Source organism: Drosophila albomicans, chromosome 2R (genome assembly GCF_009650485.2).
Source record: "Drosophila albomicans strain 15112-1751.03 chromosome 2R, ASM965048v2, whole genome shotgun sequence".
NCBI classification, from domain to species: domain Eukaryota; kingdom Metazoa; phylum Arthropoda; class Insecta; order Diptera; family Drosophilidae; genus Drosophila; species Drosophila albomicans.
Window position 1 is genome coordinate 10,390,800 of NC_047631.2, and position 23,665 is coordinate 10,414,464.

General features: G+C 38.3%; 1 protein-coding gene and 1 long non-coding RNA gene across 2 annotated transcripts in view; one reads left to right on the forward strand and one right to left on the reverse strand.

Moving 5' to 3' along the window:
* Positions 1 to 23,665, reverse strand: part of LOC117575663 (uncharacterized) — a 112,842-nt gene that overhangs the window by 11,197 nt on the left and 77,980 nt on the right. The window contains exon 5 of the long non-coding RNA XR_007955276.1: positions 10,516 to 10,598. This is a non-coding gene — a long non-coding RNA (uncharacterized LOC117575663). The remainder of the gene's footprint in view (positions 1 to 10,515; positions 10,599 to 23,665) is intronic.
* On the forward strand, positions 9,196 to 10,167 carry LOC127565881 (uncharacterized). Its single transcript, XM_052006705.1, has 2 exons — positions 9,196 to 9,293; positions 9,417 to 10,167. The coding sequence occupies exons 1-2, from the start codon at positions 9,261 to 9,263 to the stop codon at positions 9,684 to 9,686; spliced, it is 303 nt and encodes a 100-aa protein (XP_051862665.1). The 5' UTR covers positions 9,196 to 9,260; the 3' UTR covers positions 9,687 to 10,167.

Genomic DNA, 23,665 nt, shown 5'->3' on the forward strand with positions numbered 1-23,665 from the left:
TTTAAATAGTATTGTTATACATTTTCTTGACTTATCTATAATGTGTATCTAAAGCAAAGCGCTGTAATCAAAATTATCAAATTCAATCAATATTAATCAAACCAAAAAGCTTGTAACTTATATAAAATTTAAGAATTTTTTAAAATATAATTAAAGCATAAAAGTTCTTAATTAAAGAATATGTTTTAAAAAATGCATTTCAAATTATTTTAACGTATTTTAATAATCAATTTAAAGAATGTTCTTAAACTAGGAATTTCGCACTTGTTTATTTTCAGTCGCGTTAAAGTTTTGACACTGCAAATTCTTGATTTAAGAATAAAAGTACTTCATTTTTCTCTCAGTGTTAATATGCGCCTTGTTTGCGCTTTTTAAGATGCAAATCTTAATGCTTTAACTGCGAGTTAAATTCAAGTAATTGCAAAGTGAAGACGCAACAGATTTCTATTGGCTTAAAATTCACACGGCCAAAAGAGTTGTGACGACATTTTGCGACTTTTGCGTTCCGGTTTTTCTACTTTTGTGCTCATAAATCACAATCAGACAAAAACAGGACCACGAAATGTGTCCAAGCAATGTCAGTTTCCAGTTTCAGTTGTCAGTTTTCACGCCATCACGTCCATTGAAGGGTTAAACTGCCCAGAGCCATAAAATGTAGGATTCTATTTTTTTTTTGCTTTTTTCTAAAATGTTTTGGAAATCCTTTGGCGTAACAATAAAATCGCAAAACAAAAGTCGCGGCGAGGTTCTGTTTTGGCTCGACACTCGACTCACACCCCTTTTACCCACGACTATCGCAAGACCAAAAATATGGATGCAATGACTCCGACAGCGATGTGGCAACAACATGCAGCACGTATGTAGAAGTATAGGTGTGAGTGTGTGTGTGTGTGTGGTTGTAGTATCTGGAAAATGTCACACCATGTTGCCGCGTTTTACGACCGCCGCTCACCTTTTGTTCGACGAGTTTATGGCCAACCGGGGCTCACTCCTGTGTTCTCCTTTCACCCGTTTGCCATTTGCCAACTCCTGCCTTTAACTGCTTCACTTTCGTTGACAAGCTGCGCCTTGAGTCTGCCAACTGCCAAATGCTGAATGCTGAATGCTAAATGTCGAATGCCAAATGGCGAATGTCGAATGTCGAAAGAGGCGAATGCATGCTTGGGCAAGTTAACAGTTTTTTAATTTATCGATTTGCAGTCTTCACGCAGACTGCAACAAGTTTACCTTGATCTTGGCCATTTAGTCATGCGACAATCTTCTCAAGGACATCGTTTAGCAAACTAGTAAAGAAAGGATATTCCCGGTAACTTGCGAAATCTAATGAAAGGTGAAAGGCTAAATGGCCAACAGGTAGTTTTCGCGCAGCTGGCGTAAAAAACACATTTCGGCGTAATAATTACGCAACTCTCAAGGACTCACTCTCTTTGCAGCGCAACAGGACCTGACGCTAATGCTGTGACTGTCTGTGAATGCTTAGTCATAACCCTTATTGTTACCCCTCTCCGAGATCCTGTCGTTGTCCTTGAGCCTTAACAAGGCGCAACATTCGCACTGCGATGCGAATTTGCAGAAATTTAAGGAAATACAAAGTTTTAAAATTTCCATCATTATTTATCTAGTGCCTTTCTAAAAGAGATTTTGAAACCAACTAAACCAAAAAATCTTCAGAAATTTATACGATAATTTCCATATTATTTTATGGCTAAATATATTTATGTTCAGTTCATTGTTGTTTTTATGTTTTACGATCTTAACAGTGTTAGTTTAACACAAATATTTATTGTTTTTTTTGCAATAAAATTTGGAATTTTTTTTGTAATATATCACATGCGATTTGTTCCAAAAAATGGAAGGTTTTTTATTTGCATATTTGAATAATATAAATTTGTATATATAAAATATTTACATATTTAGCAATTTTGGTAATTCGCATTCCGAAACGGGCGATAATCAAAACAGAAAATGAATAGTTATTCAATTAATGTCAAGTGAAATTTTTATGGCCTCTTATTCTGCTGTACAGTGGTGCAGAATTTGTAAAATGATTTATTTATTTAATTATTTTTAGGTAATTGACGGAAAAAGTAACAGAAAAGTAAAGTAATTAAATAATGTAATGGAATAGTTAATGTAATAATATTAAAAAAAATAAAGTAATATTATAATATGTAAAATGTAGTATTATAATATGGGCAATTCTCTAGAAAGTGCAACCGGCGCCAAAAAATTCAAACTCTATAAAAGCATGTTTTCTTCACATTTGTTTATAGGGAAAATATTACATTTAACTAATATAAACGATTTTTCCATTTACTCATAACACATTTTGAAAAATTTCAATGCAAAGTCGAAGATGAGCAAAAGTTCTGTTTTGAACATTTCTACAGCAAGTTTTGTTTTGATTCCTTTCCTTAAAAGGAGTCAGTATGCATTGATACCCTTAGTTTAATATCTTGTTTAATATCCAAGGAATATACAAATATATAAAAGAAATTATGCAATAGCTAATAACGGTAAATTTCTTTTCAGCTAATCAGCTTCTATTTTTGTCGCGTGCGACAGTGAAAAACAGCATTTGTTATGAGTGCATCTAAAGTTTTTGTCCATTGAGCATGCAAAATTGTGTCCAAACACATATTTTGTTACCAAAATATAAAAAAATAAAATTTGGATGAATATAAGCACAACTTAATTTTTAAGAATTTTTGAAAGTTTGTCGCGTGCGACATGACAAAAAAATTTTTTTTTTTTTTTTTTCGTTAAATTATTTTTTTTTTTAATGTAGATGATGCATACTCTTTTTATGTGCAAAAAACAATATAAATTTCATGTCATAAGCGCCAATTGAGACTTTGTCATTATAAACAATGATAGAATGAATGTGCACAGTATACCGGGTATAAGCCAAATGAATTTGTTTGGCTGAAATGGCCAACAAACGAAATCTACTAGAACAGTATATTCATAAAAAAAAATGTTTTGACATTAATGATGTAATTTAAGATAGGTAATTATGTTTCTAATGTGCATGATATGAATATATTACGTTTTGTTTACCTTTATTAAAGTTATTTTTTAAAGTATGAAATTTCAGTTGAAAATAAAATATATATTGAATATATTAAAAAACTATGAAAATGCTTCATATGCGCTTCAAGTGAACTTAAAAAGTAAAAAAAAACAGCATAAAAAGTATGATGGAAAAAATGTCGCGTGCGACATGTCGCGCGTGCGACAGTGATTAAAATTTAAATTTAAAAAAAAACAACTTAATTTTTAAGTCAAACCAAATACACTATTTAGATAAATATATGCATAATGCATTAAAATTAATTGCATTAAAATCATTCATCACGTTTCGCTGAAATCGGCGCTTGAACTGGATTTTGAAAAAGTAACTTCTGTTTTTGTCGCGTGCGAATGAGCAACATTTTTGCAATTTTCTTGAAAACGAACAATTGCCCAAAATCCATTTTAGCACCAATTATAGTGCTAACCAAGAGCTATAAGTTTCATTTTTAGAAAATTAAAATAATGTCTTGGCCCATGTTTTTTTTCAGTTTGAATGCGTACAAATGTCGCATTCGACATCAGAGAATTGCCCATATAGTAAATAAATGAAAATATTCAAAAATAAAACGAAGAATGCCAGTAATGAAATAATAATTAAATTAAAAAATTCTAGTTCTGTAGTTGACAACTAATACGTGATGAATTCTTACAACTTTACTAGTTGGATTGCCATTAAGTTTACTGGCTGTTTATCTTGTCCCACTGTGCTACGTCGAGTGTGGCCAAAAAAAAAAAGCGGGCTGCAGAACAACAATTTTAATAATAATGATAATGAAGCCCACGACATTATAAATGGATTATGACGATGTCTGCGTCCTCTCACATGCCAATTCATTCATAATTCACTTTGAATGCGGCATAAAATGCTTTTACTATCAATAAAAACACAATTAAATTAACATTCAACTTGTTGCTCAAAAAACAACAAAAATAAAAGCGTAATTATTTTAAAATATTCCATTCCATTTCGAATTTATTTATTTGAATAGTTCGGGCAGTTGCTTAAGTCACAGCAATTACTTTTTTTGCTATGCCATGAAATTAGCTGCGATTTTTATTGAAATGTGCATATGTTAAAAACATTAAATGTGCACTAAATATAAACATATAGTTTACTGTAAAACTAATTGCGCACATTAATTGTGAAATGCACAACAAAATTGTTTTGGCACTCGAATGTTTTTGACATTTGCCAGACTTTCAAATGTGTTTATTTAATTAGCAATTCTGTAAAAGATTAGATGTTGACATACAAACGATTTCCGGGGACTCTGATAAACTTATGACTAAGTTTTTGTTCAACAAAATTCATTCTGCAATTTTACGAGACAATTTTCGAAGATACAAAGTCAAAGAAGAAAGTGAGGTTTTGACCCCTTGCTGAGTGGAATGTGTGTCTTAATTATTTGAGTCAAAGAAAGTTAATTGAAATTCCATAATTAATGTTTGGTGTATATGCATAATGAATGCTTATTATTTACGGCGTGTTTTATACTCAATTTAATTGCCGCCACTATAAATGCGACTTGAATAGATGTTAAGCTGAGACTAACTAATGGAAGTTGTGATAATAATAAATACAATGTGGCTGCCACACATGAGAACGTGAACTCGACTACCTTGTGTGGCGCATTTGGGGAATGAGGCACTTGAGCCAGTTGCTCATTACACTCGGCTGAATAATTATTTCAATAAACAACAATCGAGTTGTGGGGATCGATTATGAACTGTGTGTGCTGGAACGGCGCGCACATAATACCATATTTCAAATTTCAATTAAGACCAAGTGCTGAGAGAGTTGCCCTCAGCTTGAAGCGTCCCTCAACTGCCAATTGCAGGCACTGGAGGAAGACGGAGGTTGATCTTTAACCGATTCCTATTTGACTTTTGACTCTTTCAAAAGAAATACAATATAAACATTTTGTTTTATGGCATTCAATTGGTTTCTTTCTTTGCCTGAGCGCACCCCGTAAAAGCGACTCAAGTGCATGGAACAGCGAATGTTCTGCCAAAAACTATACAATACTTTAATGCCAGTTCCACTTGGGGCAATGCGTTGGCAAATCTCTGTTGCCTCAAGAGGCGAGGCTAAAGACGAGGCAAAGAGTTAAAGTAATATTAATTCGAGGCGATAAACTGGACTGCTGGAAATGCTATTTTTAAGTAAAAAAAAGAAACAAGTTTATGCTTTGGATTTCCACACGCAGCACTCAAAATACAGTTAACGAAGAACTAGATACGAAAACGATGGCTGGCTGGCCATCGCATATTCATTTTATAATATATTTTATAAACATTTTTTAAAGTGTCACACTCAGAGTTTGGGCTGTCAAATAAATGTCGATGGCCGAAACAAATTCCAGCGATTAAAATCTGACTAAGGCCAAGCGCGAGACCAGAAAACGAAAACCCGAAAGTTGGAGCCTCGATTTTTGTGTAGAGTTTGTTTTTGTTTTATTTTGTATCTTTCAGATACAGATAGCGCAGCTATGTTTGCTTCGAACGGCAATGGGAAAAACAAAAAGCGAAAAACGAAAAACTTGTTGGCCCCTTCAGCGTTTGCATTTCATTCCAGTGAACAAACAGTAACAGCAACAGCAACAGCAACGGCAACGAAAGACAAAGAAAAAGTTGACTCGAAATTAACATTCACTTGGCTGTGTCCCCCAAGCAAGGCAAAGAGTTGGACCCTTGGGGGGTGCTGCTATCGTTGTCATTGTTGTTTTTGTTGTTGTTACTCTTTCTGGCAATCTGGCATTGTCGTCTGTTGACTTAGGCGGATCCCAAAAATTTCTAGCTAACGTTGATGCTGGGCAGAAGCTGAAGCTGAAACTGAAACTGGAGCTAAATACCCAAACAATATTTTGCATATTCCATCGATTTTTCGACTACAAAATGAGCGCGCGCATAATCAGTGAGCGAGCGAGACAGTTAACTGAGTGTGTGAGCGAGAGAGAGACAAAGAGAGGGAGAGAGGGAGGGAGAGCGTTAGAGATATAGACACAGAGTTCTCATGAGAGAAAGAGCGAACGCTTTTCTGGGTGTGTCTGCAGGCGCGGAGGAAATGTGTCGCCAAAGAGTCTAATTTATTATCGATTTGCCATATCATGTCCATATCATTGTGCTACTCCTCCACACCCGATTCCCCTCTTCCAGTCCCGCTTTCCAGTTTGACTTTTTCTAGCGAATCTAAGCACAGCGACTGTGCCATAAATCTCGCTAATTTATGTTGAATGCGTGCGAAATGCTAACAAACTAAGTCGCAAGTCGCCAACGCCCCCTCAACCAGACCTTTTCCTTGGAGTTGCCTTCCGAATCCTGCCTGCATGCCTGCATGCCTCTTACCACTTGCCACTTGCCACATTGGCTGTCGTCCAAAATGAATGTTGTGCATATCAAGCTGGCAGAGAGCTGGCTCGCAACTCCAAATGCAAAAACACAGCCAAAGTCGAAACAGCGAAATGCAAAATGTGAATGCGAATGCATGTTCATGTCCTCATACAAAGTTGTTGTCGTTACCAAGTCGAGTCGTTATCGTTGTTATTGCTGCTGTTGTCGTTGTGACATCTTTCGATTTATTTAATTGTCGATTTCTGTCGCACTTCAACTAACAATTTTCTAGCTAAGTTCGTGTTTTGCGCGCAATTTATGAGACTTGCCTGCCATGCGGCAGTCATCATCGTCATCCATCGAATGCTCCACAACTCGAGGGCTCTCAAGTAGGGCAAGGGAACGAAAGTCAGAGAGATAGAGAGTGAGAGAGAGAAAGAATATCAGCCCCCAGTTAGATTGTTATTCCCTTTCACCCACTTCTCGTTGATAATTGCGTACTTATTATTGCATCGTCTATTTTCCGCCAATTAATTAATTTCCCTTAACGATGACGATTAGTATATGAAAATATCATACTCAAACGACAGCTAAATAAATTTGTTAAAGAACTTGGGAATCGCGAGTTTATTTACAATATCATGTTTATGTATGCTGCCCCAAAATGTCGAGCAAATGATAAACTATATTATAGGAAATTCGATTATTAGAAATGCTTCAATAATTTAATATTGCTTTGCTACCAACAAAATATTAATCTAAAATTACATTCGTTAATAAATTTAATTCAATTTATTCTCATTTTGTATTTCTAATGCTAATGTTAAAATATAAAACAATATAAAATGTGTTCAGCTCTATTAATATTATATAAATCGACTACTCTTTATCTATATAACATTTTTTATATTTTAAATGGATAATGCCCGATTTTATATATATTTAATCTTTTTTGATTAATTTGTAATAAAATTGAGCACTAGAATATAAAACAACATATGGAAAAGTTTTCATTTTTAGCAACCTTGAAGTTAATTTATGAATATAATTTATTGCTTTGGAAAATTTTCTAATGATAATAATATTTTTGTGTTCATTGAAACATTTGCTTATGCTTATGCTATTGCAACGTGTATATTCTAATATAATTATCTCAGTATTTACCTAACTTTGTAGCTATTCAGATAGAATGGGTTTTAATCTGTCAATGACCTCCGAAAGACTTTTTATAATAATTCAAAATTTAAATCTAATTAAATAATGTTTATATAAGCTTTAATGAAACACTTTGTCGCCCGCATAATTTGACTATTCATGGTTTTTGATTCTAAGCATTAAATCGAGGGTCGACTCTGAGTTCCGCAATAATCGACGATCGTTTGGTAATTACTGCGCCTAATAAACAACGAGCGGGGGCCAAATGCCATTGATAAGTTATTGTTATTATTAAAATTGTTATTGTTATTGAAACTGGGGCCCCGAGCCCGAGATAGGCAGACAAACCACACAGCATCATTGCTTCAGTCGCTGTCAAGTCTGCTGGACAGTCGCTGAATTGCCCCCTCTCGGCACATGATGTGGAACACAAGGTGTCCCCAGTGCTTGAAGCTGGTCCGCAATAAATGAAGTCATTAAATAATTTAAATCTGTATTTAAGTGACAATAAAGCACATTATATTTCACGATAAGCGGCCATTGCGAATACACGAAGATTACACGAGCTGCGAGCGCGACATGTCAACAATAGTCATCACACTTGTACGAATAAATTATTCATTAAATTTAATTAAAAAAAAGTGAGGAAAAAACATACAGTCTGCAAGCAGTGGCAACTGTTTGCCGCGTTTTTCTCTCAAGTGTTGAATGGCGTACTATATCATTATATTTCTGATTTGAAGGGTATAAAAAGCAAACAGGTTTCATTCCTGAGCGGTTGAATTCCCAAATATCAGGTTAAATACGTCAGAATGAGAATAATTCTATTTTTAATACACTGCTAAATCAAACTTGTTAAACAATTGAGTTGTACTGTAAATTATTGAAAAGAAGCTTATTGAAACTTTAGACCATTTAAATATTAGAATGTACATTTTTTATGTTAAGAAATTTTAGAGCATTTGTGGACAATATATTACTTCTTTATTGATGTTTGTACACAAAAAATATTTGTATGTATATTTGTATTTGATTTATTTTTGCAGGCAATTGATATGGTATCTGGCTGAACTACTGATAGTGACTGGCAATCAAAAATGCAGGATATATGTATGTAAGTAAACCATTTATTTTGCAATTCAAGAAATTGTAGCATTAGAAAGATAATGCATCTAATGTGGGTGTTGCAGCATGCAAAATCTTAAAGAAACTAATTAAGTTTATCAAACATAAAAAAAAGATAATTTGTTATAATCAATATGTTGGATGTTAATAAAAATTAGAGAATACAAGTAACGTTACAATTTGTTGCTTGAAATCTTTCCTTGAATGTTAAACGACTTTCCCTAAGCTGACAAGTAAATGTACCTCTAGCCGAATAATATAATGAAATCATTATTTTTTGTGCTGGTCTATGTTGTAAAGTTATTGTATCTGACTGGCACTTTTTATAGTGAATCAATCTGCTAACTATTGCTTAAAATAAAGGATGCAAGTTAAATTTTTAAGTTACCAAATACTTCGAGATATAAGAAATTACATTTGAAATTTAAAGTATTTTTTAATTTATCAAATTATTTGTTATTTAAAACCTTTTTTTATTTTCAACAACAAATTCAGAGCAAACTAGGAAAATATATTGAGTTTGACTGAACCTCAACATAGCAATAGATAATCAATCTGTTGTGTGTTGCTCAAAAATGGTGGATGGAAGTAAAGCTGTTAAAGATATGGTTTGTTCTCTTGTTCTCTGGCAATAAAACAGGCATTATTATGAGCATTTAATGCAATATATTAATTACCCGCCATCAGATTGCGTTTAAAGTGACCTCACCTTGCCCCCCCTCTCCTACCAGAGTCGCACCGCTTCCCTTTGCATGCAATGGAATGAGTCGATTAAAAACTGGAATAACGTCTCTGTCAGAATGTTCTTGGCCAACCAGGCGTGGCGAAGGGGCAGTTACCGCAGATCTTTGACGATGCACGCGGCTCCGCCAATGACGCGCCAATTTTTGTGTCGTGTTGGAGACTTGGGTCCCAAAGGGAGCGGAGTGGCGGTCGATATCGTGTCACATTCATTTGCCAATTTACGGTCGACTAATGGCAATAATGAATGCATTTTATAGTCCCATCCATAATGCTGCTGCTGCGACACAATCAAAAACACACCGAGAATTACACAAATCGTGCAATTTCTGTGTGGCAGGAAAAAAACAGAAACAGAAAAAAAAACAAAAACAAATACTTATTAATTTGACGGTAAATTAATAACAGCCCACTGAATCACACAAATGGTCTAAAGATCGCCCGCTCTCGACTGAAAATGGAGGCGATGGTCATTTTTTAATTGGATTAGAAATGGTCGCAACTGCAAAACAAGTTCAAATTCGTTCGATCATAAATTTTGTGTGCATGAATTTTGAAGAATTCGTTTTTTTAATGGAGCTCGAAAATGGAAACAAAATTCGAAATTGCCGCGAATTGGAGACGTCAGAGTAATCCGAGAGCCAAGAACCAACCAAGAGCCGTCGGAGCAGCTTTTCGGCCATTTGCCATGCGGCACGGCGTATGTTTTATGGCCATGTTAATCGGTTTTTAAAGCGATTAAGCGGGAAATCATTTGAGAACTCACGAAAGCCCACCAAAAAATAACCAAAAAACCAAATTGTCGGTGTCAGAGAGTCGTAAAATTATGATCGATTCATGCGCAAAACCCGTCGGCCGGGATTAAATCATTATGCAATTATATTTTATGCTGATTTTTATTTGAATAGACAACAGATTTTGATGGTTTTGATGGTCGCTTGTATTCGTGTATTTTTTTTTAACGCCCATAAACCAAATTTATTTTAAATGCCTCTTGATTTATGCGCATTGCTGTTGTTGTCACAAATTTTTTATGTTAATACAAATGTTAATAAAAAAAAACAAATATATATGAAATTGTATACCAACCCTTTGACGTGCTGAAGTGTTTTTTTCTATTTTTTATGGACTAAATCCACATTAGAAAACGAACAAAAAATGTTTAAAAAAAGCTGAAACGAGAAGAGAGTTGAAAACATTTATTAGGTTCATTGTCTTATCAAATTGTGCATAAAAGAGTATTATAGTTTGTATAATATAATTCGATCATAAATTATTATTGTGCGAGTGTGTGTTTTTAATCTTCACATCCGACACTTTAATAATTGTTATTTATTTAATAGTTCAAATTGCGTTAAACCCTTTTCTTAATTAATGTTGCCACAAGCGTTTAAAGTAAATTTGCCTGCCACAGCATTTGGTTGGCATTTCAAGCCATTGAGAATGCCATTTGCCAAGTCGTCAGGTGGCTGAAACGATAATGCCGCACAATTTCGTTGTTGATATTTTTAATAATACACAACTACAAAAAAAAAGAGTGGGAACTGGGAAACCTCAATTTCAGTCCGAAAATTTTAGTAATATGATTGCAGTTGACTTTAAGTTTTTTTTGGGAAGTTCCAACTCGACTCGAAGCATGAGTGAAATTTCTCATCACTCAAGAGTTTTACGCTCAAGCTTTGCAAATAGCAAATACCGCACAACTGCGGCATATTCTCAAGAGTCTCAAGAGCCGTCAAATTCCAGCACACACACACATACAAACAAATTCTGGATCCCGGAGTAAGCAAAGTCTCCAAGAACAGGGCCGCTGACCAGCTGCAGTTGCGTTGGCTGCCGCCGCCAGCGTCGCAGCTGCTGCCGACGTCGACTTCGTTTTGTTGCTGTCGGCTGTCGGCGTTTGCGTTAGCGTCATCTTCGTTGTATTGTTGTTGTCTGTGCTCAGCGACTATGTCGCACTCGCTCCCACCAAAATGGCCGCTGCGAGCATTCGGCATTCGTTTCGTTTGCTCACACACGCCGTCGCCTCGCCCCGTCTCGCTCGTCGCTTGTGCGTTTTGCGGTACAACTAGCTGAGTTTTGTCGACGTTGCCGATGCCGTTGGCGCAACAGGGTGCACTATAGTGCACACTCGAAATACAGCGCCAACCGGGCACGCCCACGCTTCGTTGTTGTCCCACCGGCAGCCACAGCTCCAAAAGCAAAAGCAACGCAGTCGAGAGTCGCGAGGCCGCGGGCCGCTTGCGCTGCTTGCGACGCTTATCGCCCGTCGCTTTTTCTTGCTGTTGTTGTTGCTGTTGCTGTTGCTGTATCTGTTATCAATTCAGCGTTTGGTGCGTTGGGAGTAGATGCCCAGATGCTGCTGCTGTTGGCACTTAACTCGACGCTTGCCAATTTCCAGTTGATTGGCTGCACTTCTTGAGATTTTCGATATCGTGTGCAAAGAAATTTGCATCCTCTCTGTCAGCACAGGATGCAGAGGACCCAGGACCCAGGATGCATATTGCATGTGCACATAACTGCAGCAAGCAGCTGCTGCTGTCATTCCCATTGCGAATCCCATTGCCATTTCCATTGGCATCCACTCGACACGCATCCAAGCAAAGCATTCATATTCCTTCTATCCACTTCACTCCACTCTTGCTGCAAATGTCCTGCTGCATGTCTCCGAATGCCAAAAGTGAAAATGTATTTTCGCATAATTTGATGCTGTTTCTTCTGCTGCTGTTGCTGCTGCTAATAGCCAAAGCTCGTTGTCTTCTAGTAACTGTGGAATAGGGAATAGGGGGAGACTGCAGAGTGTCTGGACTAACGACAATGCCACGCTGTAATCGCAATCATTGCTGAATGCAATGGCAACGGGCCACAACTGGCAACTGGCAACTGGCAATTGCCAAGAGTCTATCATTTAGAGACTGCAGTTTTCCTCATCCCTTTTCCTGCTTGCCACAGTGGTTGTCCTTCGTTTGAATTACAGTTTTTTATGGCATTGCAATTAGGGGTAAGCGCAGCGAGCTACACACACTCACACTTACAGCCAAGAAGATAATGCACAAACACAAACACAAACACACACACACACACACGTAGTTGCAGTTGCGCTTGTTAATGGCTTGGTTTTGTTAGGGTGGTGCAAGCAGGCAGCTAAGGGTTGTTCATTATCTGTGCAACCAGGTGAGGGGTGCCACACACAAACACACACACACTCACACATACAGAGAAATTCAAGCGAAGTAAATTTCCTTCGCTTTATGTGAAAATCATTTAGTTAGACTGCAAAAAATGCAGTTCTATAGATATGTTTTTGCGCAGGATTAGTCATAAAACATTTCAGTACGAATATAATATTATCTGAGTATAATAATATTATCTAGTCTTTTTTATACCATTGGCTTGCATAATAGAAATACAGAGTGTATTTTTAATGTATGCTCAATTTATTTTTATTTATTTGTTTAATGACAACATACATATACCATATATGCAATAAAAGCAATCTTGAATGATGAAATTAATAACATTCAAATTTCAGAAAAATTCATTGAATACATTTTCTAAAATGCGGAGATTATTTGGCAGACTTATGATGCTCTTTTGCACTTTATAGAATTAAATATTATCTTAAACATTATTATTATGTCAGACTTTTGCACTCGACTTGTTAACTAATGAATTATATAATTAAATATTTTGTACTTCGAGAGAAAGCTAAACTATTTTCCAAAATTTTAATAAAAGTCGAATACGAAAATTTATGATCAACAAACGATTTATTAAATGAATGAAGCAAAAGCAAAGCAAAGGCAAAAAAGGAGACCTGCAATAAAATGTCCCATGCGGGCGACGGTAAATGGTGCCACGTCCTGACCAGTTCCGTGCCAATGTCGCTTTGGTCCCTGGGTCCTGGGAATGTTGATAGTCGAGGAGTGGAGGGTCGGTGAGGAGTGCGAGGAGGTTTGGGGCGTTGGTCCATTGTCGAAGTATTTGCGCATTGTGCAGAAAAGTCGTAAAAATTTCTGCTGTCTACGTACGAAATGAATGGGAAACTGGATTTCGTGTAGGTTGGAGAATGGAGGAAGAGGAGGAGGAGGAGGAAGAAGGAGAAGCCGTTGAGAGGATGGCTGCAAACGAAATGCCAGCAAACAATTCTTGTAAATTTTACGAGCGCAAATATAATTCAAATGGTCATTAATTGCAACAACAACAATAAGAACGAGATGTAGGCATGACGAAAGGGGGAGGAAGGGGAGCAGGGGTCGAGACCAAACAAGAGAAACCAAACTCAAAATGGGTCGCAGACAGCCCTAAAAGAGCCTCATAAATGAATTGAAGACGCGCCGGCGATTGGCACAAAACAAAGCAAAAAAAAACAGCAACAATAACAACAACAACAGTAAAAGCAATGTAAATGGCGAGGTTATGTACTAGAGAATAGCAAGCAAAATGCAAAGCTAAAAGCTCTTTTTGCTCAGAAAGCACAATAACAAAAGCAAAACAAAGTCAAAAGCGAAAAGCGAAAAAGCAATAACAATGCGAACGAAGCACGTGGTTGGGAAATTTAACAGTGTGCGAGGCGAGCCATACGTCGACTGCGCTGCCGACACACAACGCCAGTTTGTGTGAAATTTCCCAATTTCGAATTTGCAATGCAAGTAAATTACCCAAGTAGTAACTGTAAACGGCTGTTAGTGTAACTGCCCAGCCAGCTGAGGCCCCAAAAGAAAAAGTACCAGCAGCAAGCGCACATGGGACATTTGTTGAGCTGTTAGCATAGTCAGAGTATGTGTGTGTATAAACACACACACACACACACACTCGCATGTCTCACAGATACGCGAACAGGGCACACAGATACTCTCGACTGTGTACGCCATGGGGCGATATCTATGAGATACGCACAGATACAGAAACAGAGGCCGCCGCGTGCGCTTTGCGTCGCAGTCACAAAAACTGCTGTCGACGTCGGTGTGGCGTCGTTCGCGTCGGCAGAGGCAGCGGCAGCAAGCGTCGCACAAGAAATCGTCGGGCGACGGCTTCAAATGAACGCAAAACGTTGAAAAGCAAACATCCGCCAAAAAAATAAACGTCCCAACAATATATTTTGCGGCATTCTAAAAATAAACTTCAAGTACTTCACTTTACAACCAAAAAAAAAAAAAATAAAACACAGAAAAACTATATTAAAATGTTATCGATAACAATACATATTAAGTGCGTGTGTGTGTGAGGATTTAAATTAAAACATTTTGAGTTCTTAAGTTCTTAAATTTTTATGTGTCAATCTTAATGTGAATTATCGAAATTTATAGTTTGGCGTGCTTTTTGTTTACCGCTAAAAATGCGCTGTGGCAGAGGAAAAACAGGTTTGCATTTTGTGACTGCAGCAGAGTGTGTCAGTGTGCGTGTGAGTATGTATGTGTGTGTGTGCTTGCTTGGAAACTTGTTTCAACCTACAGCTGATAAGAATATCGAAAATATTAAAATTAATTTGAAACTTTCACGAAACGTAAATATAATAATTTTACCTCTTCTTCTCTTTCAGCTGCATCCGTTTGGTCTCTCTACCCCTCCTTTCCTAAGTCTATTTTAAACGCCGCCCATAAACACCAAATAACAAATTTGTGCTCATTTTCAGTTGACAGTTGACTGTCGCATGTCAAGGTCTTATTAAACATGGAAACACTTTCAAAGCACAGTCCCACAGACTTACTGCTCTCTCACTCTCGCTCCCTCGTTTGTCTGTCTGCGTGCCATTGACATTGACTTATGGCTCTCTTGTGGGCAAAGGGGGCAATTGGGGGGCTGGGTTCGAGGTCGACCCTTTGACGAAAAATGTTGCCTGACATTTTTGCTGTATGTGTCTCGTTTCGTTTCGTTTCGTCGCTTGTTTTCGTTTTCATTTTCGCCTTTGCTTCGCTTTCGCGTTTGCTACGCACGTTTATGGTTTGTTTTGCTTTCGACCGCCAATTCGCTAGCAACGACGTCACACACACAAACTCGCATACGAATGCACGCACAAAAGAGCCCCCAAAAACAGCCTACGTGAGGTGCGACAGAGATAGCGTCAGTTTGTGGAGAGACTTGAGTGACTGAGTAAGCAAGAGCGACATCATCATCTGTCTGGGATGATAAGTAAGCACTTCGGGCAACGAGCTTTGAATGACTGACTGAGCGACTGAGTGATTGACGGACTGCCAGACAAACGAACGAACGGGGCGTGCAGGAAACCCGCAACGAAGGCAACAACAATAAACACTAAGCTACGATGAATGTCTGCGGCTCCAAAAGTGCTGTAAGAACACTGAGCAATGATTACGCCAATTATTCGTCATTTGCCATTTCGCCACTTTCGCACATTTCTTTTCTGCTTTCATTTGATTTACACTGTATTCCTTATCGAGCCTAGACTTTTGCTATTTTGTTTTCCGCTTGCTTTTCAGCTTAAATTTGTTATTGAGGCAGGTTATTTTTCCTATGCATTGTTTGCATGCTTTGCTGTTATGAATTTTATTTCTCACTCTCTTTAGCAGAATCCATGATGCGATAACATTTGGGTAAGCTACTACATAATCTATATAAACATTTTAGTAATAATGCAATTGAATATTCTTATGAGACAAAAGGAAAACTCACAGAAATGAAAATATTAATTAGAATACGTAAATTTTCTACAACTCTTCTAATTAAACTATTAAATAATTAATAAATAATTAATAATTAGAAATTTACACTAATATTTCAATATTATTATATTCCACTTTCCCTGACTTTATTGTAATCACCGACTTGAAATAGAATTACCTTTTGCATATTGAATACGCTCCCCCATTTCAAGTTTTCACACGGCCAATGGGGCGTATGCGCATTAAAAGTGCGCAAAACTGCTGCTCGCAACTCTTGTACGACTCTTGAATATATATGTATTGTATATTATGCAGCCAAGGCAATAGAAACGAAGCCAAGTCAATTGCAATTCTAAGACACGCAGTTAGTTTTGCTTTACGAGCTGCAGTCTGGCCTCACTTGATTTTCACACACGTATAAATCAATCAAATGGCAGCAGACAGCACTGAATGGAGGGTAGAAGGAGAAGGGAGCAGCCCAATCATGATGTGCAGTCGTAAAGTTAAGTTTTACGACTGCGAACGCATAATTACGCACTCTCGCACCTACGACGAACGAACAAAAAGAGAAAGAGACAGAAACAGAAACAGAGAACGGAGAACACAGGGGCGAATTCGAGGGACGTTCACACGTTGGGCCGCTTCGGACATTTAACATTTGCCATTTTATTCGCATTATGTGGCAGATGCAGGCGTGAAGTGTCAGTCTCACATATCACACATATGTGATATATATATGTACGTGTATATATAGAGCATGGATTGGTGCACAATATGGTTGTCTGACTGTCTCGCATTATTCGCAAATTATCAAACGACAGCGAGGTTCATATTGATTTATGTGTGTGTGGTGCTGTAGCTGCTGCCGATGCTGCTTTTGTGGTGGTTGCTTCACCATAATGAAGCTGTAAGAAGGTCCCGCAGAATTTACATTTATGGGCGACAGTGGCTGCTGCGGTTGTTGCTGCCTCAAATGCCACATATGCATGCCTACCACACAGCGCATTAAATTTAATGCCACGCGCTTCACGAAGCACAAAGAGGCGACAGACAGACAATATTCAAAGCTTGCCTTGGGTATTGTCAAATTGTGTGTCCGCTGCCCACACATCGCTCTGCTCAGCTCAGCTCTGCTCTAAATGGGAAAATTGCTCGCAGACGGCAAGAGAAACAGGTATGGGGCAGGCGACGATGGAAGGCGTGGCTATGAGACTCCCATAAACGTATGAGACTCCCATAAACGGGGCGTCTAATTTGGTCATTCAAATTGCAACGCAGACAAGAGACAATCACATTGTCTGCTGTTGCTACCCGCTGCTGCTGCTGTTGAAGCTTCTGCTGCTGCTCCTTGGCGCATAAATTGCACACTAATTGTGTCCATTTCGTAGTTGCTTCCACTTGAAGGTTTAGCACAGCTGTCGCATGTTGCTCATACGCCACCGACACCGAAGTGAAACCAACCCAATCCCAATCCCAATTGCAAACTCTGTGCGCAAGTGTCATGACTGCCACTTGGACTGTTGCCTCATCCTCATCCTCAACTCCAATCTCACGCTGTCGTCTCCACCACCGTCTTGTGTTTAGTTTTGGGTGTGAAATCTAATTTGAAAAGTTTGTGTAGTCATTTTGATGCCGGCGCGCACTCAGCAGCATATGCTACCCACCGCTAGGGTTTTCTTTTCTAATTTTGTTTGCAAGTCGTTGACGCAATATTGCCCAGCGTCTGCCACCTCTCTGCCCCATCCTTCTTGCTTCTTAGAACCACAAGCACATTGCGTTTGCTCTAAAATTTAAATTACACTTGATATCAAATAGTTTTTGCTATCGGGTTGAATACGAAAACGAATACGAATGCGACACTCGTATCTAGATATGAATGCTATTCATTATGCTAAATTAGTTAGGGTCAGCATTGAGGGAGAGCGAGGGAAATTCAAACGAAAATTTGCTATAGTTTTTCTGAACTTTTAAATTCGATTTGTTTGCGTGAACTTTTTTGTTTGCAGTCAAAGTCAGTTTAAGGTGAAACTAATTTAAAAACTAAATTAAACTTCAATTTTCGAGACATAATCCCCAATGGGTGATAACAAGAAAAAAAAGCGAAAAAAGCGAGCGCGTTGTCTCGATGCTGAAAATAATTGAGAAGCCAAAAGTAGAGAGAAAAAAAAAGAAAAAAAAAGTGAAAAACTCATTTGAAAACTACGCCCCAAAGACAGAGGAACTGAGGTAACAAATGCAGAATCAAGTGTGGGATATTTTACAATTGCTGCGTGGGTCTGTTTAAAGGAGAAGTGTGAGGGGGCGTGATGGGTGGGTGGGGTGTTCTGGGTGTGGCTGCGGTTGAGCTGTTTCCTCCTCCTTCCCCGCTATGGCACGAGGAAACAATCAACTGAAAGCGCAGGCCGTCAGCTCAGTGAGTCCAGAACAGACAGACAGTCAGGTGGGAATGTAGAAAGTGCGAGAGTATAGATATAACTGGGCTAAGGGTTGGGGAAACTCCAGCTAAGGTTTGGGGTTGGGGTTGAAACTGGAACTAGAGCTGGGGGATTTGCTATGCGTCTGCTGCCAACAATGGCGCAATGGCGTCTGTAATTTCAAGCAATTGTTTCCCTTCGTTTATGACGTCTTTGTCTGTCTGCGAGTCCCGCCTTTTCAGCTCACTTTAGCTCAGTTGAGTTCAGTTCAATTGTGCTCTACTCTATGGGGCTAGCAAACGAAGCGTGCAAATATCAAACGATGTTGCAGCATCAACTACTCAACTCAACTCATGAGCAGCATTTAGCACCTTGGGCCGAGCAACGATTCACCATAAAGTCACGTATTCTGCGTTCAATGTACAATGCGATTTCTGAGCATCTAGAGATTTTTCGGATTCCATCTTTCCATCTTCTACGTCCCATTCCTATCCCCAAACCATCGTCTACCATTTGGTTATTTTACTGACTGCTCCACACGGATCGTTGCGTTTGCAAATTGTCGCACATTCTTAAAGGTGGGCAACGACAACCCGCCCGTCCGTCACTCGGCCCCCTTTCCACCATCCCATTCGCATTCGCATTCTCAATCCCAATCCCATGATCAGGATGAAACCGCCCTTGGCGCTCGTTATGCGGCCGCTGTCTTGTCGCTGTCTCTATGTCCATTTTGCCAGTCCGTTTGTCCGCGTGTCGTTACTTCCCCTCATCTCCTGCCTCCCCTTTCTCACTCCACGTTGCCGGAGGAGCGTTTTGCATTGGAATTTGCTTTGCCAAATGCCGCCATTTAGGGTTGTGCCAATAAAAAAATGATATTTATGGTTGTAACGGCCGTTTTGTGTGTTGTCCCCTTCCCTTCCATTTGAGTCCCTTCTCATCTACTTTCGCGACGCACACACACACACACATAGCATAGAGAGCGAACCCTCAACCCCCAATAGATTGTCTAACCCACGTGGCGTTCGGTGGTGCGCTTTGCAAAATACAATCATGGCTAGGCCCACAAACAGTGGGGCAAAACAAATGTTTAACGTTGCTCAATATTACAAGTGGCAGCTGTTGCTTTATTATAGAAAAAGTAACTTGACTTTTGTTCAAATTAAAACAAAATAGTTTTAGATAATCAAATATATTTATTGTTAAATCAAATGCTAATTACATTTTTTCTAAGTTCAGTTCTTTTATAACACTCAATATATTATACTTAAAGCATTTCTAATTTTTCTTGAGGTCATTTCTACATTTTCAAATTTCAAATATTTTATCTTTTTCTTCTTTGGAGATAATTAACTAAGCCGAAACTTTGAATAATGCTAAAAATTCGAATTTCTAAGCAATGCTGAAATGAATTTATTATTAAGAAAAATATATTACTAAAAAAATTATAACTAAATTTTAGGTAGTTTCAATATTAAAAAGATACATTTAATTTATAAAATAAAAACATTTTTAAATTAGTTTTACTTAAATACCATTAATAGATAAAGATAGGTATAGATATTGGTTTTTCTCTGAAATGTTAGCAGTTTTTAACGGGATTTACCCATTGTGCCTGGGGGTTGGACCTTCTGGCTGCACACACAAATGAAATCTCACAAGCATAACGAGCTCGTGACTCTTTGTCGTGCAAGGGTTGGGCACAGCCAAACAAGCACACACACACACACATGGAGAGACACGCACACACACATACACACATACAATTGTGGAAGTAGCTGAGTGTGGCACATACATATACATAGAAAAATATGGCACGTACTCTTCGAGAGCCATAAGTTTACGTTTTATATCGGGCAAACTGTGCAATATTATAAATTTTGAATTTTATCTTAGGCATTAGATTGCCAGAGAGTTTGGCTGGTTGGCTGGCTGTTTGTTTGCCAGCCAGGGACTTGCTCCTCAGCTTGTGTGTGTGTATGTGTGTGTTTGCCTTCTTGGATTAAATGGAAGGACGTGCACCCGAGCCGTAGTTGGTGTGGGATGGGGCAAGGAGTGAGGCGGCTCCCTCGGCTGTTTTATCCTGCTGCCAACAAAGGGTGATTATCGCGATTGGCGAAATAGTTGCAGCATTAGTTTGCGTCTAACTTGGCAGCCAAGGAGCGACCAAGAGGCAAAGCTGTAGTCAGGCAGTAACTTGGTAAATTTATTATTGTTAATCTTTTGCTCTCTTCTCTTTCACCTGTTACTAGGATGTCGCCTGTAGATGACTTCAAGAAGACGTAGTCCCCGTTATGCTGAGCAGGCGAAGCACGTTCGCTGTGCGACAAGTGCCAGAGTTTATCTAAATCTTTTTGGCTAGATTCTTGGCACAGTAAATGTCGAGCTACTGTCAGCAACCACCAACTGCATTAAAGGACATCCGGCTGGCAGGCAGAGCAAAAGGCGGAAGCGTTGCGTTCTCGTTGCGTTGCCTTATGTCTCTTGTCTCTCACGCACAACACGACACGACACGGCACGATACGACACGGACACGAGCCGGTACGAAGAAGGAAACGACAATTACGGGTAGTCGCCGGTTAGTTTTTCCTGCCGGCGACTCAGTTGCGGCCGTGCAATCGTCGGGTCAACAACGGCAGCTGTCCACACGCGCACCGCAGCACACAGTGTTTGTTTTTCGCTAAGGATACGGTATATTTATTATCTTCACTTCACGATTTGTTTGTAGCTGTTGTAGAACCTGTGCAACTTCGTATACGTATACTGAATGTATCCTGAGTGTATCCTATCCGGTATACCTTCAGTATACGTAACACGAGGAAACACCATCAACGCGGGATGTGTCAAAATATATATGTATATATAAAAAAAAAACAATTGATTACTACACTGCACTTACGAGTTCACTTTCATTAACACACTTTAATACATATCTGCTGTAAACCGTTTCACTTTGAATAAATAAACTCGTTCGCATTAAAAGTTAAACAAAATTCAAAAATATTTGTGTCTTCATTTCATTTGTTTTGGGGAACAAAAACTTTTCAGCCACTGTCACTTGCCACTTGTTGCACTGCGACATTTTTGATGGACGCCCCGCTGACTGGGGAAACGTTGAGTTACAACCGAACATGAAGAGCTTGGTCGAACAGCTGATTTGAGTTGCTTGGAGCATGTCAATGCGCACTCTGATGATTAATATGTGGATGTGGATAACTGATACTTTGATTTCATACAAAACAGAAAAATAAAAATAAATAAAACGCATATAAAAATCATTTGAAGCCAGAATGTTTTTGATTTATTTTAAAATATTTAAAATATTTTGGAATATATTATGAGTTGTTGGAGATGTTTTAAATTAAAGAAAGATTAAAAACTTGAAGAGGCGCTATTCTATTGTCTTAAAGCGGAATTTATTTAATTCCAAAAGTCAATTGCCTTTATTTAAGATGTGCCAGTTAATTAACATTGCATGCAAAGCATGCTTGGGGAGTTATTAAATATGGAAAATGGCCATTTTATGTTGGTTATAAAGCATCTGGCAATATTAGCTAAACGTATGGACAAAACTATTTCATGAAATGTATTTTTATACGCATAAAAAATAAGTAAATAATATCGTTTTAAAATTTGTAGAGACTTCAAGCTCAATACTTTCTTTACTTGATAGAAAAGATTTATTATCGCATGTGCTGTGCAGGTTATGATTCAAATACTAAATTCCGGTCCTTTTATTTTAATTTTAATTTTGTTTTACTGCAATATGAAACTACAAGAAAAAGGTATATAAGCAAACAATAACTCGAGCGTTATGGTTTACAATTTTAATAAAAATGTATTAAAAAATAAATATATATTGTAATATAATAGACAGAAATAATTGTTCAATAGTAAGTTGATAGCTTGAAATTCGTTATGTGCAGCGCTTCAAGCGACAGTTGTCGCAACATGGCGAGCGCCATCTGTTGCGTAAGAGACACAACTTCAGTTCAATGTGTTTGCTTCGATGGACTGCGCACAATCTGACATGCGACGATAAGGGTTGGAATTCCATTCTAATCAGAATCGCAGCACATAAAATGCGAGTATTACTAATAGCCAAGAAACTGAGAGTTGATAATTGACTAGACAAATAAGTATTTGTTTATTTTATATTAATAGTAATAAATATTTAAGCAAAAGTTTGTTTGTCTGGCAAAGTTTTACTATAAATAGGCATTAACTAAAGACACGTGGTGTAGCTTGCTACATTTTTAGATGATTAACTCTAAATAACGACGACCGACAAGTGAAGCGACAGTTTTTCCGATCTTGCCGGTTGTCGAGAAGCCATTGAACCTCAGCTGGCATTGGAAATGTTGAAATGGGAAGAAGGGGAGCAAGCGAGGAGCAATCAACGCATTTTACATGTAGCCGGAGAGGAAGAGAAACAGGCAAAAGCAGCGACCAGAGATAACGAAATGAAACGAAAAACTCACTTGACAACGACAACAACAGCAACAAAACAACCACGAGAAGAAGAAGAGCATCGACAATAGCAACGCCGAATGAATTTATGAACATGCGACGCTTCGGTCTCGTCTCTCGCATTTACGTTGTTGTCTGTCCCTTTTCCCCTTGTCGACGGCAGCATGCAACCGGTTGTCATGGCAACAATGGCTGTCGACGAAGGAGCGCACAAAGAGCAGAGCAAGAACATTTAATTCGGCCATATTTGATTTTGGAAATGCTGAAATTCTTGTTGTTGCTGCTGTCATTGCTTCTTTCTCTCCCTCTCTCACTCCCTCAGGCCCATTCAACGCATTCTAGTTTTGGTTTCCTGCTCGCTCTCGCTCTCGCTCTTGCTGGTTGCTCTCGTTTCGCTGCTGCTTCGCCGGGGTGGTTTCTCTTCTGCTATGCTCTGTGTTGTGCGTCTGCTCCGGACATTGTGTTTGGCATTTCGTATCTATTTTCCATATTCCATTATTGACATTGAGCCCAAAAGTGTCTTTATTCAGACCCAAGTATCTACACATAAATAGAAATTTTCTAATAACTTTCGATGTAATCTCTGCTCTCCACAAAATGCTCCAACTTCGACAGCAGCCAGAGCTGAGTAGCAACAGAAAAAAGTGACACAACATTGCTGAGATGGCTTTTACGATGATCTGTAGTCAGTTTTACGATTCCGGCAATTAAGAAACTGTGCGCTAAACACGTCTT